The sequence below is a fragment of the Lethenteron reissneri genome, chromosome 27, assembly GCF_015708825.2.
Source record: "Lethenteron reissneri isolate LAM-NWPU_2019-01 chromosome 27, ASM1570882v1, whole genome shotgun sequence".
Lineage (NCBI taxonomy): Eukaryota > Metazoa > Chordata > Hyperoartia > Petromyzontiformes > Petromyzontidae > Lethenteron > Lethenteron reissneri.
The window spans coordinates 18,170,268-18,188,693 of NC_083805.1; the positions used below are offsets into that span (position 1 = coordinate 18,170,268).

The following is an 18,426-nucleotide window of genomic DNA, read 5'->3' on the forward strand; positions in this document are numbered from 1 at the left end:
CGCATGATAATACTATTGGTCTTGCGCACGAGGAATGGGGGCGCCTCCTAGCGGAGGACGCCTCCTTACTAAAGTTATGGCACCTTGTTGATGCACCAAGCGATAGGAAGGGTCCAGGGGGTATGTCCCCCGTGGTCCTCCGAGATGGGCTACTTATGCACTGGGGAACGGAGGTACAGCGGTACTGTATCGTGGTGCCAACTGCTCTGCGGGGTAGAGTAATGAGAGCTGCCCATGTGCGATTGATGTACCTCGGGTGCAAACAACGTTGTCTACATTTAAGCGGACTTATTTGGGCCCAGAATAGCAGAGAACATTCACAATGTGCTCAAGGATTGTGTAGCTTGTGCCCGCCAGAAGCTCCTGGCGAGACTGACCCGACCACCGCTGTAGTCAATTGGGGTGTCTCGTGTGAACGAGCATGTTGCCTTCGACATCCTCAGGCCATTTTATACAACTCCGGGGGAAATAAATTATTGCTGGTAGGGATAGAGTACCTGTCACGGTGGCCGGTGGCATGGCCCTACCGGATCAGTCGGCGGCATGGCCCTATCGGATCAGTCGGCCGCGTCCAATATGGACGCGTTCCTGCATGGTTATGTATTGGATAAGGGGGCTCCGGAACATTATTGCAAGAGGTACGAAGAAAATTCAAACCTCGCCCTATCATCCTCAGACTGACGGGATGGTAGAGCGTTTAGATAGGACATTTACGACCATGTTTTGCCAACAGGTTAACAAGGTACAGTCCGATTGGGACCTACATGTTCCAGGAGATCTTGCGGCCTATAGGATGGCTCCTCATGCCTCTACTGGATTCTTTCCATTGTTATTGATGTACATGAGAGAATGCGACCCCCCCCCCCCCCCAATGGAAGCCCAGTTAAATATTGAGCCAAGCAAAAATAGAGTCGCTGTTCTGGGACTGATGAGCCTCACCCTATAGCGGTTGATGGAAGCATGGGAGGCGTCCCAGGGAAATTCAACCAAATGGCAGGCTGCAAATGAAAAAGTGGATGGGCTTAAGGAATCGGAAATCGTGGAAACCTGGGGAGAGGGAATGATTGCATTTCCCCCAGGTATCTGTGGGCAACATCTCCTAAATTACATAGGCCATGGCAGGGTGTAGGTAATTGAGGTTAGGTGACCGCAGTGTGTACGGATCCAGGTTGGTCGGAGGCATTGGTATGTGCACCCGTCACGACTGAAACCCTATTTTCCACCTTATGAGGGAAATTCAACTCCACCATCTGATGGCCGTGTGTGTGATGTTTCGAACGGGGATGGACGTACGGTTACGGAGGTCGCACATCTGGTTGGTCGGAGGCATTGGTATGTGCACCCGTCACGACTGAAACCCTATTTTCCACCTTATGAGGGAAATTCAACTCCACCATCTGATGGCCGTGTGTGTGATGTTTCGAACGGGGATGGACGTACGGTTACGGAGGTCGCACATCTAAGAGACTGTTCTTCCATCCGCAGGATCCCAGGGCTTAACGCCCATGGAACTGCCAGCGGTGCCGCCCACAGGCGGACCGGGGTGGACGGTACAACCGCCGCCTGCTTCTTCCTCTCCTCCACCTTCATCCCGGTGGGGACCACGCCCATTGAGCCAGCTGCGAGTCACCCCCGGGGTCCCTGGGGGCCCCATGCCAGGCCCATACGAGGGACCTGCGACAAGGACCCGTTCCAAATCGGTTCGGTGCAGATGACCGCCCCTACTCGTCGTTGGCTTGCTGTTATTTTGGGGGCTGGATTGTTGACATGCATTGCGAATATTGCGCTGGGTTCTTTTTTTCATAGGGGATGCGGAGGGGGGGTGATGTAGTGACAGGGAATTAGTCACTGTAGCACTGTAGCGAGTGCCGCTGGGAGATTGGTAGACAAGAGAATTAGGAGTAACAGCCGTTCTACCAGTTGCACCTGTGGGCAAGGCACGGAGCCCTCTGGGGGATCCAGAGGGGTGTGGGGCCGAGGGCGGAGCCTGGCCATGCTGTTCAGGAAAAAGGCGAGCTCCGACTCAGTCGGGGTTGCTGCGATCTGGAGTGGAACTGGGTCTGGCAGCATGTTGGCTGTCCCGACCCGGTGTGTGGTTATCCCCTAACGCTGGGAAGGCTGGAATAAAAGAGAGAGAGAGTACTTTTGTATATATGCCCTTTTTCCAGAATTAATATTAAGAATAATTCGGCCAATAATTTTTGGGTTCACAGTCACTCGGAAGCGCAAACAACGAACCCCCCCTCCCTTTTTCTTTTTCGAGCAGCTGCAGTCACACGCTCGCATCAAAAGGCCAGAGGGCAGGAGATGAACCATAAAGGATAATAAACCCCTCCCCATACACACACAGATAGAGAGGGGGTGGGGAATTGCAAATGGGGTTAAAACAATGACCTCCACTTCAAAAGGCCCCCACACAATACAGGCAGTAGGCGTCACGAGACATATATAATTTTTTAGCTCCCTTAATACCACGATTAAAAGTTCAAAAATTGGCAACAGGGAAAGCAAACAGACTGGTTTTGAGCCATATTAGTTAAACAAAGTTACAAACTTTGCGACAAATATTAAGCAAACATTATCTATTCTCACCCTCACTCCAATTAAAAAGCAGACTTTAGTCTGCACCAGGGGGTCGTGAGTCCTCATTTGTTAATTCAATACCAATGTTCTGGTTGGAAAATAATGATAATAATATGGCAGTCAGGATCGTTCCTAGGCCAAAGCGAATTACCTAACCCTGGCATCAGATAATAGTAATGACTCGAGAACGGGCAGCGCAGGCCCAGAATGCAGGCAGTGAAACAAAGGTTAATAAACGCTATGAAAACACGTAGTAATAATAATTCTAAACAAACCAAAAACAAGTATAAACATTATTATTACGAATAGTATACAAGGGTCATCTAGAGGAGTTAAGTGCGAAATAAGTCGGTCATACCTAACCAATATGTAACATACTCCATGGGAAGGGAGCCTCACAGCCGCCTTTGTCTTCCCGAAGCATCGGGACAGCGCAGCGAGCACACCAGAGCAGGGAAATGGCCCTCCTCATAAAAAGTTTTATTGCAAGTTGGGAATCTGTGTCCACCGACGAAGGGACGGCTTGAGAAAGGAAATTCAACAGATGTCTCAATAAGAATAAAGAACGCACACACACGCATACCCCCCTCCAACGGAAGAGTCGGTCATAAAAGGAAACACACACGCATACCCCCCCCCCCCCCCCCCGACGAGAGAGGACACAGGCTTCGCTTTGATTAACTTTTCATGTTCCCTTTAATAACGAAATTCCGAAACTTAGCGACAAAGAATGGGGGAACATTATTTATTATCACTCCAATTGAAGACCAGACGGCACAACCCGGGGTGCAGGATTAGAGTGTGCTCTGTGGACAGGGAGCCCCCGACCGCCTTTGTCTTCCCGTGGCACGGATAGCAAGATTTGCACACAAAGGATAACATCTCCCCATAAAGAAATCAAACCACGATGGAAATACTGTGAACACAGCTACAACATACCTTGAATCAATTACAATAATACTATAAGAAGTAAAGTGAGTCTCATTTTAACTTCCAAACAGAAAACGAAAAACTTAAAAGTTGTGTGAGACAAAGGTAACGCCCAGAGCGAGGCAAGGTGGGGGCCATCTGGAGGAAAGTCCTTTGTTGGCGAAGAGCCCGCGGGAAAGCCGCCCCCCCCCTTGTTCTCCACACCAAGCAAAATCAAAGCAAAGTGTACTTGTTAACAGAAACAGAGTGGGAAGGGATTATATAATTTTCGGTGCGAACGCGAATCGTCAGTCTTGTTTTAGTCTGATGACTCATCTGTGACACCGTTTCGCGAGGAAGACCCCCCCCCCCGCCTCTTTCCATGTTAATTATTACGGAGGCTGAGCGAACGGCTGCGTCGCTTGAAGAATTGTATTATTCCAATAAACACACACACGGACACACGCGCAGCTGTGTCCACACACACGCGAACAAAAATTATGGTTCCGGCCCTTTGAAGCCAGGCTCGGAAGCATAGTAGTTTTTCTAGATATATACCCAGACACGATCATCTCAACTCAGATCATCGGAGCTCATCGGAGCTCAGCTCATCACCGGGGCTCCGCTAATCATCATCTCATCTCATCACCTCCAACGGAGGAGCTCTCTCATCACCCAGAATGGCGATGCTCGCTGAGTAGCGACGTGCTAAGCCGAGGTCTGCACCACCGAAGAAGAATCGCTACACCGAGCCGCCGAGGTGCGATGAAACTGACGGAGATTTCAGTTATCATTCTCGAGCAAGCGAAGACACCCAACGTCAACCCAACATCAACCCAACGTCAACCCAGCAACGAACGAGAGCATCGTTCATCGCCAGAGCACTCCAAACCGGCGAGCGCACACAGCCGCGTCGTCCAGTGCCCGAGCACAAAAGTGCCAGCCACCAGCGCACGAGTGAACGAGCACCGCCGCGCCACCAGCGCTACAGAGTACAGAGGGTGCCAGCGCCAAGCGCCGCCAAGCCCCACCGGGCGCCACCCAGCGACCGAGCCTCTCCACGGACAGCATCGGGCCGACGCCGCTCATCTCCAGCGGAGGGAGAAAGTCGCGTCTCGCTGCAACCCCGCACGTGCGAGAGGAAACTCCCAGCCGTTCGTATCCCCTCCCGCACTCACAAACCCAAGGAAGTAATCACACACACACACATCTACATCCCCAGGGCTCATGCAAGAATTTATCTAAGAGACAATCCACCTCTCCCACACAATGGGACCGACCCTAGACAATCATAAGAATACTAATTATAAAGTATGAACACCAGCTGGCCGTGAGGAATCGTGGCCCATCGAGTGATTAAGAATCCGTCGGTTATAAGTGTATTATGCGTTTCTTTTTTTTATTTCGTTTTCTCTTATCGCATAAACGACCAATAGATTCGTCGATGCAAACTAAAACTCTTGAAATCCTCATCACGAATCTACACGTTTACAGAGAGAGAATATTGTGTCAAACCTGTTCCTTTGTCATAGAATCTCGCTTAAGAATTAATTAAAGCGGAGCCCAGAATACGCTCTCCCACAAAGAACACACGCACACACTCACACACCAGTGTTTCAAACATTTAGTTAAAACAATTTAATCTTGCCGACGAATCTATTGACGTATGCTTTTGTCTTCGGGATATAATAATTTGCTATTTGCCTTTCGTATGACTATCGTTGCATGCCTGTTTTAAGACCCGACCTGTCGCCGGATATGCTCGTTACGCGGTGGAATTAATGAGATGTGCGGTTGAAAAAGAAAAAAAACAGTGATGGTTAAATATGCTGCTCACTGAGAGAAATCTCCCCGATGGTACCATGGATAATTCCGAGCATGAGAGTTCGCATATTAGAGTGTCATATTTTTGTTTAGAATTAAAATTGCTTAACATAGAAGTGTTTGAGTGTTTCTTTCCAAGTCCATGCATAACCCTTATTTATAAGAACTGTATCCTGCGTTGAGATATGCATTTGGAGACCTAACATAACATAAACACACTAAGATAATAAATAAATGTCAATCAAAGATAATTGTTTTATCCCGATTGATACAACTCTGGATAACGAAGCTAAGCTAAATTACCATAACTGCCCACATTAACATAATCACACGCATTCGCATACATTAATACGATTATCTCCATGATTGTCACAATTTCCGCGATTTACGCATTTTTCCCAATCTTCATTAATTTATTATTATTTGTATCAAAATTTCATAATCCGACATACAACACCTCCTACGAGTGTCTGTGAATTAGTACACTACACAAGTATTGCCGCAAAATAATATAAATAATCCAAATGCATGTTTCTAAATATTGAGGGAAAACCCGGAGAACCGATCACAGGGAGAACATGCAAAACTTCAAATATATAGCTGTCAGGGTCAGGAAAGGAAGATAACTTCTCTGCACCACAGCACCATTTCATCTGAAAAGTGTGTCTGATTGCCTATTAACAGTCTTTGTGTGAGTCTATAGCTCACTGTGTGAGTCGATGGGTCTCGTTGTAAGACTGAGTCACTGTGAGTCTAATGGCTCTCTAGTTGATGGTGAGAAGACAATATCTCGTGATGAATTAAGTGCAGGGATTGACGTCTGTGAGTAGGGGACAGGGAATTACGATTTGGGGTGGGGGTGGGTTGCGTTATCGAGGACCTGGCCACCTCTGTGGAGAGGAGGGGTTGTGAACTGACCTTGACAGGAACGAGCATTCTCTTGGGTGCTAGCAAGAGGTTGGGTATACGCGATGGTTGGTCTGTCACGACGTAGTAGGTCACGCTGTAGCCGACGAAGAAGTGCAGCTCGGCCGAATCCACGAAGTTTTTCAGCAACAGGTCCAGGTAGCTGCGGCACAAGTGTGAGTGTGTGCGGGTGCACACGTGGTGTCGATGGGTTCAAGGCATGGAGCCGTGAAATTGTACGAAAATCGCTGGGGTGGTGTCAACTCGCAATGCACCAACGCCGCTCGGTATTCTCTCACTCTGTCTCTTTCTTTTCTCTCAAAGAAAGCAGAGACAGAACGAGAGGACCACTCGGAGAGAGACAGGGAGAGGGTGACTCCGAGGACGACACTGTCTCTCTCTCTTTCTCTCTGAGTCTTCCTCTCTGTCTACGAGAGTGGTGGTGGTGAAGTTGTTGGTGGTGGAAGTGAGCGTGGTGCTGGAGGTGGTGATGGAGGTGGTGATAGAGATGGTGATGGTGGTGGTGATGGAGTTAGTTATGGTGATTGTGTTGGTGGTTTGGTGGAGGTTGTGGTAGGTGTGGTGGTTGTGATGGTTGTGGTGGTGTTGGCGGTTGTATTTGAGCTCCCCTACCGTCCAATGGCGAACACGGTGATGCCCACTGTGACCTCACGCCTCGCGTACAGCCGGTCCACGTATGATTGGTCAAAAGTGCCATTCCACAGGATGGAAGCTCCCCACACCGTCACAGTCTGTACATTGGTACGGTGACTGTGAAGAGAGCAGTCGCCTCGTTGTTATTCTTCTATCGCTAATACTACCCCTACGAAAGACATTCCCCGTGTAGCCCTTAATAGACTGCTGGGTGGCGACCTTTACACACCACTCTACCAGGTTACACATTTGAAGTTGAGTCAATCTAGGGTAGACCTGGGGCCAAGTCGGATACAATTATCTGTCACTGGTGTTAGTGGTGATGGTGGTCATAAGCAGGAATTGAACTCGGGTCTCTCTCGGGTTCCTAGTAGAAGAGTGATTTCTGCTCCCCCGCTTCCCTCAACGTGAAAACAACCATCCCCCGTATAGCCTCAACAGGTTGTTTGGTCAGAGCCATCTCCACCACCAAAAACAACAACCGTCATTCACCATTAAGCGGCGTCACCACGGCGCTTTTGCCAGGCTATGGGCACGTTAAGGCCACGTGAAGTATCAGAACGCCCGCTAGCAGGAGTTCACAGCACAGACCCAAGTGCTATGGGTAGACTGATTGAGATAACTGGCTGATACACAACCTGTGTCCTCTACTGTGCGAACTTGCTGTGTTTTAGCCACCCGCCGCTCCACTTGAGTGTGACTGCCTCCAACTGCCCCATAGCATCCTTCATTTGCCTCTGTCACATGCTGATCTTGACACCGCTGTTACCAGTCATCAGTAAGTCCACTCAGCTCCACATCCTCTTGTACCACATCACTCCATCTCTTCTCTAGCCCGTGCACTGCCCGTTTAGCCCCGTCTATCCGGCCAAACAAAAGCTGTTTAGGCATGCAGTGGCTGGGAATGCAGGCTACATGACCCAAACGCTGCCTTACCTGCCGAAGGAGCTCACTAATGAGACTTTGTCCAGATCTTTAAAGGATTTGTGAGCTCACACAATCCAGCCTGGTTAAACCCAGGATAGATCATAGGCAGGCCAGCCTATATGTTTCTAACCGGTGAAGATGTTCCATTAGGGGGGTCCACGTTTCGCAAGTGTAGATAATAGAGGGCATGACCATGGCCGAGAAGAGCTGAAGTTTCGACTGGAACGACACACCAAGTTGCTTCCACACAGCGTTACGCAGCCGATGAAAATATAATGCTGCTCGACTAATTCGGAGTGAGACCTCTGCTGTCAAACCGGAGCTGGTCATGAGCACACTACCCAGGCATGGAAAACTCTCCACTCTCTCCACAATTGCCCAATCACCAATAGGAAGTTGAAGGGGTGGATTGCTTGTTGGCACAAAATGCCCAGGCAGGTGCTTAGATTTGGTAAGGCCCCACCTCTTAGTGGCACATTCCAGGTTCAGCAGCAGCACCTCCAACTCCTGAGTGAGCAGTAATTACCAGATCATCAAAATACATAATGCGGTTGACCAATAGGGAGCCATCCCTTGACCATACGCGGGCATCGATCAGCCTCCCATTGTATCTGTACCAGATGGAGATTCCACTGGTACAGCCATAGAAGTCTTCACAAACTACGTGATAGAAAAGGATGTTAAATAATGTGGGTGCCAGAGGACATCCCTGTCGCATGCCAAGGTGAACAGGGAAATGGCTCCGACTCCCAGCCACACGGTTTAACCTGGGTCTGCCCACCAACATAAAGGTCCTTGATGATTGTGAACAACCCAGAGCTCAGGCCTATTGATGGTATCATAGGCCTTGACCAGGTCAATAAAGCAGAGATGTAGGTCCTGTTGGAATTCCCTACATCGCCGCTTTAGTAGATTAATAGAAAATATGGCATTTGTGCAGGACTGCCCAAGCTTAAAACCAAATTGAGGCTTCGCAAGCCTCTCTGCAGCCTGCTTGGAAAGGCAGTGTTGAATAATCCTTAGCAGAACCTTTCCCGACACACCTGAGGAGGGTGATGCCCCTGTAGTGTTCCTTTCTGTGCGGTCCCCCTTCTTAAAGAGGGGGACCACCAGGCTATTCTTCCAATCGTGTGTAACCCATCCAATGGTCTTCTTGGTTCTTACGGTAAAGTCACGTAGAAGGGAAGTAATAAAATAATAAAAATAAAACATAATAAAATAATTCTCACGACGTTTCGGCCACAACGCAAGCAGCCGTCCTCAGGTGAAAACCAGGTCTGTCGGGGAGACAGCGTCTGAATGAAACAGCACACGAGCTTGGCGCACATATATATGCCCGTGCATTATGCATTATGCACGGGCATATGTAGTACTAATCACATTCCTGCGTTTCCCATAAATATGCTAAATTCCTCTTGATATGCAAATTCTTTTGTCGAAGCGCCCTTTCCCCCCCTCCCAACCCAGCTTATATATGTGCTCCAAGCTCGTGTGCTGTTTCATTCAGACGCTGTCTCCCCGACAGACCTGGTTTTCACCTGAGGACGGCTGCTTGCGTTGTGGCCGAAACGTCGTGAGAATTATTTTATTATGTTTTATTTTTATTATTTTATTACTTCCCTTCTACGTGACTTTACCGAAAGAACCAAGAAGATGAATCCCTGCAGTCACGAAAGCTTTACATCGAACTCCATCCAATGGTCCAAATTGTTATTATGATATCATATAGGGCCACTGTATAATAAAAACGCTATGTGTCTTGACTTTTGGCCCACCCTGTATAAGAATAACCCTATGTGTGTTGACATTTCCTGTATCAAACCCCCTGTATGTATATATATATTTATATGGATAGGCACAGAGCCATTGTAGTGAAACTTTGGATTTGACCTACGTGTACATATGGAGTAGATAGCTCGCAATCACAATGGATGTGACTGCGAGAAGTACGATGTTGATCTTCATTGCCACAGTTTTTCCTGCATTCAGGGACACGCAGGAGATTGTAGATATGATTAAAATCACCACTAATCATCAATATCACTATCAGTCACCACCAATAATCAATATCACCATCAATAACCAATATCACCATGAATCGCCATCAATGTCACCATCGTGACATGAGAACGACTAATGTTCGGAAGCATCGCCATATTAAGAAGTTCTCGCGGTTGTGAGGAGATGTTATCTCCATCGCCCGATATGCAGGAGGTTAGGATTCGATCCCGGATCCTGCCGATGCCTGTTGTTTATTTGGAATCACGTTTTTTCTCTCTTTCTCTCCATGTTGGTTGCATGGATTTTTTTCGGGTTTTCCCTACACATTTAGTAATCAACGTCACGCGTTTAGATCATTATTTGGCTGGTACTATAATTTCCCACGTGATGACAATAAGCCCACTACGTTAAGCTATAATTTGGACATACGTGTCAGTACACCGGTGCAGCATAACACACTCGTCCTCATAAACGGAAACTTTGTGCAAGCGCAGTTGCCGTTGGTCGACCAGCCAATTCTCCAATTGACGATGAAGCCCATGCAGATGCTGAAGCCGTTGATGGAACTGCCGACTCGACCAACTGGTGATGAAGCTCGAACAGACACTGTAGCCATTTCTGACGCTCCACCAGAAGGAACATTACAGCGCCGTCGCTGTTGCTGTTTCCGCTGACTGAGCTGCTGCTGGAGAGCCACCAGGTAAATATGAAGCCCAAACTGATGATGTCGTTATTGCCCCTTGAGTGAAGTTACATAATTCTCCATCAGAAGTTGCTCTTAGATTCAGCAGCTGCTTTCCCATTCGGACGTGCGGTCATGACATCAGTCGTAATCTTTTGATGCCACGGTCTGCCGATAAATGATTCCGAAATCATTCAGGAACTGTCCGACCAGGTCTAGGGCACGACACAAAACTGCCTTTAGATTACGGAGCAGCCTATGGTCAGGCTGGGTGCTGGGATATAGCAACAGGCCGTAAAGTGCCATGTTCAGCCGCTAATAACGTTCGTCTTCGGACCGCTTCGACATCACGAGAACTGATTTTGAGGCATCTCCCAAGATTTTCTGATTGAGGTTGTGAATCGAAAATAACATAATTGTCATTTTTTGTTTATACTGTGTACTGATACGTCGCCAATACGTTAATTTGCCGTCTGGTCGCTTCTGACAAAGAACTACATCGCTCAGTGGACTTTACCTGGTAAATACAAATAAAATAGTTTTGTTTTAGTCTGGGTCTTGATGAGTATGTGTCTCTATGGGTCGCTCTGAGTTTCTGTGAATCTTTGTGGATCTCTATGGTTCACTATGAGTCTGTCTGGTTCTCTATGAGTATGGATCGCTATGGGGGGCCATAGAAACGTGCTTTTAGATTATTTGGTTGCTGCTATAAATTCCAACGTGATGATATCAGCCACTTCGTTGAGCTATCATTTGTGGCCGAGTCACTTCTGAAAAACGCAGCTCAGTGGGTTTTACCTAGGAAATGCAATAGTTTTAAAATAGTTATTAATTCGTCCAATTGTCGATTTACGCATTCCACGTTCGTGGCTGAAATGAAGAATCCAGCCGAAATATTTCAAAGAGCAGCAAACAACTTCAGGTGAGAGAACCGCACCAGGGAAGCGGATTCGAGCTTCCCTATCCTATAAGTACCACTCTATTGTTACCATCTCCTCTCCTCAACTCATCCCCATCCCCTACGCACCCCTCTATCCTGACCACCTCCCCTACCCTACCCTCCCTCTCCCCTATGCACCCCTTTATCGTGACCACCTCCCTACCTTTCCCAATTCCCAAAAGCATCTCTCTATTACGACCTATCCTTCCCCTATCCCCTACTCAACTCTCTATCATAGTCACCGATTCATCGGCCATCGCATGCCACCTGCCAACAGTATTGTTTTATTGTTATACTATTTTTTTCTTATATTTTCAAACGATGTAGAGCACCTTGATGAAAATAGCTCTAAATATGAATACGAAATAAGATAAGAACAGCTGGCAGAGTGCGGAGTTCAATATCATTCACGTTTAATCCGATCTGTGTTTATTTAAATTCTTAGAGCTAGAATATTTTTTCTTGCCGAATATAAAAAAGATAAATCGCGATGCAGTGCCAACTGAAAAGGGCCATGGAAGGGCCAAGCGATTCGACAGCATCGGCAGAGCAGAACGTGAGTGAAAGGTAAAATACTGCGAAGTTTGTTTTGAACGTAGCGATTGACGGAGCAACGATGATGCCATTCGAGCGATGGCGTGATGGACGGACGAAGAAAAAGGGAAATAAAGAAAAAAAGAATGAAAAAAAGAACGAAAAACTAAAGAATGTTAATAGAACGAAAAAATAGCGTGATGTCTTCCGCTCGCAGCTGACAGCCTCAATTTAGTTTTTGCACATTTCTAGAGATTTTAAACATATATTGTATAGATATGATTTTCTCATTGTACAAAATGTGTCGATGTCTATGGGTGCAGACTAAATGTGATGATGATAGAGTTTGATTTTCAGATTTTCTTTCAGAAAAGCGCGACGTGACTTGACTCACCCACTCACTCACCAACTCACTTTCCCCACTCACCCACTCAATTACTAACTCACTCACCCACTCATCCACTCACGTATTCACACACCCAATCACTCACTCACCAACTCACGCAACCACTCACTCAATCACTTACCCACTCATCCACTCACGCATTCACTCACTCACCCACTTACTAATTCACTCACCCACCCACATCCCCACCCATCCATTCAACCACTCACTAACCCACTCACTTACCCACTCATTTACCTATCCACCTCCCTACCCACTCACTTGCCCACCAACTCACCCATTCGCCCACCCACCAAACCCGTCGTCAACGACTTACTGCTTGAATCTGATGCCTCTGGATGTCAATGGATTACAATCTCAAACCTCCGTTCCTTCCCTCCTCCCGCATTTAAATGAAAGTAAGTTAAATTTCAATTTAAAGCTTTCGTGACTGCAGGGATTCATCTTCTTGGTTCTTTCGGTAAAGTCACGTAGAAGGGAAGTAATAAAATAATAAAAATAAAACATAATAAAATAAAATAATATTATATTATTTTATTATATTATATTATTTTATTATATTATATTATTTTATTTTATATTATTTTATTTTATTATGTTTTATTTTTATTATTTTATTACTTCCCTTCTACGTGACTTTACCGAAAGAACCAAGAAGATGAAAGTAAGTTAGTCAGTGGGAAAGTGAGTAAGTAAGGGTGAGGGTGAGTGAGTGGGTGGCACCGCAGCGGTGCCTCAAATATTGGAAGAAGTCACCCCCTGTGAGTGGCTGGCTGAGGTGCCATCTGTTGAGGAAGTACTGAAGGCGATCCGGAGTCTGAGACCAGGAAAGGCACCGGGCAGAGATGATCTCCCAAGCGAAATGCTGAGGGAGGGTGGCGTTTGTGCACAGACTGCCCTATATGACATCATAACAACAGTCTGGTCCACTGGACGGGTTCCGCAGGATTGGATGGATGCCCTCAGTGTGCCAGGAAAGGTCCTGGCAAGGATTATTCAACATCGCTTTGCTAGTCACGCTGAGGAGAGGCTTGCAGAGCCCTAATGCGGTTTCAGAAAAGGGCGGTCCTGCACAGATGCCATATTTTCTGTCCATCTGCTACAGCAGAGGTGTAGGGAATTCTAACAAGACCTACATCTCTGCTTTATTGACCTGGTCAAGGCCTATGATACCATCAGTAGGCCTGGGCTCTGGGTTGTTCTTTGTGCTTTCGGAGTCCCTGACCCTCTGCTCACGATCATTAAGGACCTTCATGATGGTGAGCGGGCCCAGGTAAAACTACGTGGCCGGGAGTCAGAGCCTTTCCCTGTACACATTGGGGTGCGACAGGGATGTCCTCTGGCTCCCACGTTATTTAACATCTATTTTGACCACGTAGTTCGTGAAGCCTTCAATAGCTGTACCGGGTGAATCTCCATTTGGTACAGATATATTGGGAGGCTGATCGATGCCCGGGTGCGATCAAGGGATGGCTCCCTATTGGTCCCACGTTATGTATGCCGATTATTTGGTAATAGCTGCTCATTCAGAGGAGGAGTTGGAGATGCTGCTGCTGAGACTGGAGCTTGCTACTAAGAGGTGGGGCCTTACCATCAGCCCCACCAAAACTAAGCACCTGCCTGGGTATTTTGTTCCATCGGACACTCTACCCCCACAACTCCCAATTGGTGATGGGGCAGTAGTGGAGAGAGTGGAGAGTTTCCCATACCTGGGCAGTGTGTTTATGACCGGCTCCAGTTTAACAGCAGAGGTCTCACTCCGAATCCGTCGAGCGGCAATATCTTTTCATCGGTTGCGTAACGCTGTGTGGAAGCTATCTGGTCTGTCGCTCTGCACGAAACTTCAGGTCTTCTTGGCCACAGTCATTCCTTCCCTTCTCTACGCTTGCGAAACGTGGACCCCCCTAATGGAGCATCTTCGCCGGTTGGAAACATTTAGGCTGGCCTGCCTACCATCCATCCTGGGTTTAGCCAGGCTGGGTTGTGTGAGGAGCTCACAAATCCTTGAAAAATCTGGGTAAAGTCCCATCGGTGAGCTCTGATGGCAGGCAAGGCTGCGTTGGCTGGGTCATGTAGCCCGCATGCCCAGCCACCACATGCCTAAACAGCTTTTGTTCAGCCGGATCGTGGGGGCTAAACGGGCGCGGCAAGGGCTAGAGAAGAGATGGAGTGATGTGGTACAGGAGGACGTGGAGCTGAGTGGACTTGCCGATGACTGGTACCAGCGGTGTCAAGATCGGCCTCTGGAGGAGGCTTGTGAAGGACGCTACTGGGCAGTTGGAGGCAGTCGCCCTCCAACAACAACGGAGGGCGGAGGAGCGATGCTCACAACAACGAGCAGAGCGCCGGGTGGCTAAAGCACATCAAGTTGGCACAGTAGGGGGCACAGGTGGTGAATCAGCCAGTCATCTCGGTCATCTCAGTCATTCGACCCGTGGCACCTGGGTCTGTCCCGTGACCTCCTGCCAGCGGGCGTTCGACACTTCACATGGCCTTAAGGGGCACATGGCCTGGCACAAAAGTCGTGGTGACGTCACCGCCACTTAGTGGCGAATGGCGCTTGTTGTTGTTGTGAGTAGGTGGGTGAGTGGGTGAGGTGAGTGGGTTAGTGAATAAGTGAGGGACTGGGTGAGGTGAGTGGGCAAATGAGTGATTGGGTGGGTGTGTGAGTGGATAGGTGGAAAAATGGGTGAGTGGGTGGGTGAGTGGGTGGGTGAGGTGAGTGGGTAAGTCAGTGGGTGGATTAGTGAGTGAGGTCAGTCGGTAATTGAGTGAGTGGGTACGTGGTTGGCTGAGTGGGTGATTGGGTGGTTGAGAAGGTAGCTGAGTGGGTGAGGTTAGTGGACGGGTACGTGATTTGGGTAGGTGAAAAGACTTATTTATGAACTCGAGGGTTTGTATGATTTCAAAGTTCTCCCCTTTCAACAAGGACGGTCAGCGTGGTGCTTTTCAAGGCGTTAATATGTTAAAAACACGAAGGAACAACGTAGGGCAAGTCTGCATGAACTACACATCATGTTTGTGGTCAAATATGCAAAACACACATGCTCTGATAATAATGTATGCATTGTCTTTGAAACTGATTAACCTACACCAGGGCTGCAGCCTTCTTTATGTGTTAGACCAAAGAACGGCAAAAGGCGAAACAATAGAAAGGCAATGCATAAATAAAAGCATGATTAGCTTCGTTTGAGTGAGCAGTTATATCTATGGAACCTTTTTGCCAGTATCCAAAATTATGATAATCAGAAGAAGAGGCATTTCCCTTTCTGGCAAAATAAAGGCTCCGACATTGCAAGGCATAATCGACCCACCTTGCTTGTGGTAAAGCATGATAAACAAACACACGTATTGGTGACAACATTGTACGTATTGTCCTCGAGTCGCCCAATAGGGAAAACAGTCCAAGTACAATGCAACTATCAAGCATTATTAGCTTACGGGGACACTTTTTTGCCAGTATTAAGACGATGCAGCGTTACAATCATCGGTGTCTATTTGGTATTGTTGCTAGTGAGTAGCAGGCTAGCACCGTGGCACACGAGGGGTTGGGGTGGTCAGCGCACGTCCGACTGTCTCCCCAGTGTCGATGTTTACTACACACCGCACCAGGTACTCATTTGAGGCTGAGTCGGCCAAGGGGAGGCCCGGGCCCAGTTCAGATATTTGTCACCAGTGTTGGTGGCCGGGTTCGTAGCGCAGTGCTAACCACTAACCTCTGCGCCACCTCTCCCCATACTCATAGCACGACATTAACATTATCTTGATGCTGGTAACAAAAAACGGCCCCATAAAGAACACTGCGAGACCTGAGCTATTTAAATGCCTAGGTGTTGGCATTATCCTTGTTCCGTTCACCTTAAGGTCACTGTTCTGTGGTCTAACGCTGGTTTGGACGCGAGGCTGTGTCACTAAAATGAAAGGAGATGTTGAAAATATTTACACCAACAATTGTAAGCTACACGGACTCACACAGCAGAGGCTCATAGTTTCCCTTCCCAAGCACCTTCGATTAGCACGGTTGGCTAAATACTGTGCGAATGAAGTTCAACATAAATAACAACATCCACCATTCGCCACTAAGTGGCACTGACATCACCACGGTGCTTGTGCCAGGCCATTTGCACGTTAAGGCCACGTTAAGTGTCGAACTCCCACTGGCAGGGGGACATGGGATAGACCAAGGTGCTATGGCTCGACTGAATGAGATGACTGGTGCTTTAGCCAGCCAGTGCTCCGCTCGTTGTTGTAAGCGTCGTTCATCTGCCCTCCGTTGTTGCTGGAGGGCGACTGCCTACAACTTTCCAGTAGCGTCCTTCACAAGCCTTCTCCATAGAGGCCGATCTTGACACCGCTGGTACCAGTCACCGGAAAGTCCACTCAGCTCCAAACCCTCTTGTACCAGATCACTCCATCTCTTCTCTAGCCCAAACTGCGTCCGTTTCGCCCTTTCTAAAAAGCTGTTTAGGCATGTGGTGGCTGGGCCTGCCGGCTACATAACCAAACCATCGCAGCCTTGCCTGCTGTAGGCGCTCAACGATGGGACTTTGTCCAGATATTTCAAGGATTTGTGAGCTCCTCATACAATCCAGCCTGGTGAAACCCAGGATGGATCGTTGGCAGGCCAGCCTAAATGTTTTTAACTAGCGAATATGTTCCATTAGGGGGGGGGGGGGTCCACGTTTCCCACGCGTAGAGAAGGGAGGGCATGACTGTGGACGAGAACACTTGAAGATTCGTGTGAAGCAACAGACCAGGTAGCTTCCACACAGTGTGACGTAACCGATGAAAAGATAATGCCACTCCACTGATTGGGAGTGAGACCTCAGCTGGTCATAAACACACTCCCCAGGTATGGGAAACTTTCCAATCTCTCCACAACTGCCCCATCACCAATTGGGAGTTTTGGGCGTGGAGTGTCTGATGGTACAACATACCCATCAATTAGCTTAGTTTTTTGGTGGGGATGATGGTAAGGCCCCACCTCTTAGTGGCACGCTCCAGGCTCAGCAGCAGCAGCGCATCCAACTCCTCCTCTGAGTGAGCAGCAATTACCAGATCATCGGCATACATAACATGGTTGACCAATAGGGAGTCATCCCTTGGTATCCCCTGGCTATTGATCAGCCTCCCATTGTATCTGTATCAGATATAAATTCCTCCAGTACAGCCATCGAAGGTTTCACGAACTGCGTGGTCTAGATAGATGTAAAAAATATGTAGGAGCCATAATACATCCTTGTCGCACCCCAAGGTGAACAGAGAATGGCTCCAACTCCCGGCCACGTAGTTTTACCCATGCCCGCTCACCATCATGAAGGTCCTTAATTATTGTGGGCAAAGAGTCAGGGACTCTGAAAGCACAAAGAACAACCCAGAGCCCAGGCCTACTGAAGGTATCATAGGCCTTGACCAGATCAATAAAGCAGAGATACAGGTCTTTTTGGAATTCCCTACACCTCTGCTGTAGCAGACAAACAGAAATTTGGCATCTGTGCAGGATCGACTTTTTCTGAAACAACATCGGGGCTCTGCAAGCCTCTCTTAAGCTTACCTGGCAAGGCGATGTTGACTAATTCTTGCCAGGACCTTTCCTGGCACATTTAGGAGTTAGATGCCCCTGTAATTGTTACAGTCTGTGTAGTCCTCTTTTAAAGAGGGCGACCACCGGGGCATCCTTCCAGTCCTGCGGAACCCGTCCAGTGGTCCAGACTGTTATTATGATGTCATGTAGGGCAGTCTGTGCACAAACGCCACCCTCCCACAGCATTTCACTTGGGAGATCAGCTCTCCCCGGTGACGTTCCTGGTCTCAGACTCTGGATCGCCTTCAGTACTTCCTCAAAAGATGGCACCTCAGCCAGCCACCCACAGGGGGTGACTACTTCTTTCAATATTTGAGGCACGACAGCCTCTTCAGGGTCATCCCCACGTTGTCCCATGATGTTTTCCAGACTCATGGATTTCCCCTACCACAAGACCTCACAGAAATGCTCAGCAAATCTGCCAACCTGTTCCAGGGGGTCGGAGGTTGGATCACCATTCTTTCCCCTCATGATGG

At 48.1% G+C, this 18,426-nt stretch overlaps 1 protein-coding gene across 1 annotated transcript in view; it reads right to left on the bottom strand.

Moving 5' to 3' along the window:
- The window catches only part of LOC133348677 (N-acetyllactosaminide alpha-1,3-galactosyltransferase-like), a 47,726-nt gene that overhangs the window by 16,424 nt on the left and 12,876 nt on the right, over positions 1-18,426 (bottom strand). The window contains exons 2-4 of the mRNA XM_061561618.1: positions 9,698-9,780; positions 6,856-6,993; positions 6,235-6,385 (exon numbers count right to left, since the gene is read on the bottom strand). Coding sequence (XP_061417602.1) covers positions 6,235-6,385; positions 6,856-6,993; positions 9,698-9,780 — 372 coding nt within the window. The remainder of the gene's footprint in view (positions 1-6,234; positions 6,386-6,855; positions 6,994-9,697; positions 9,781-18,426) is intronic.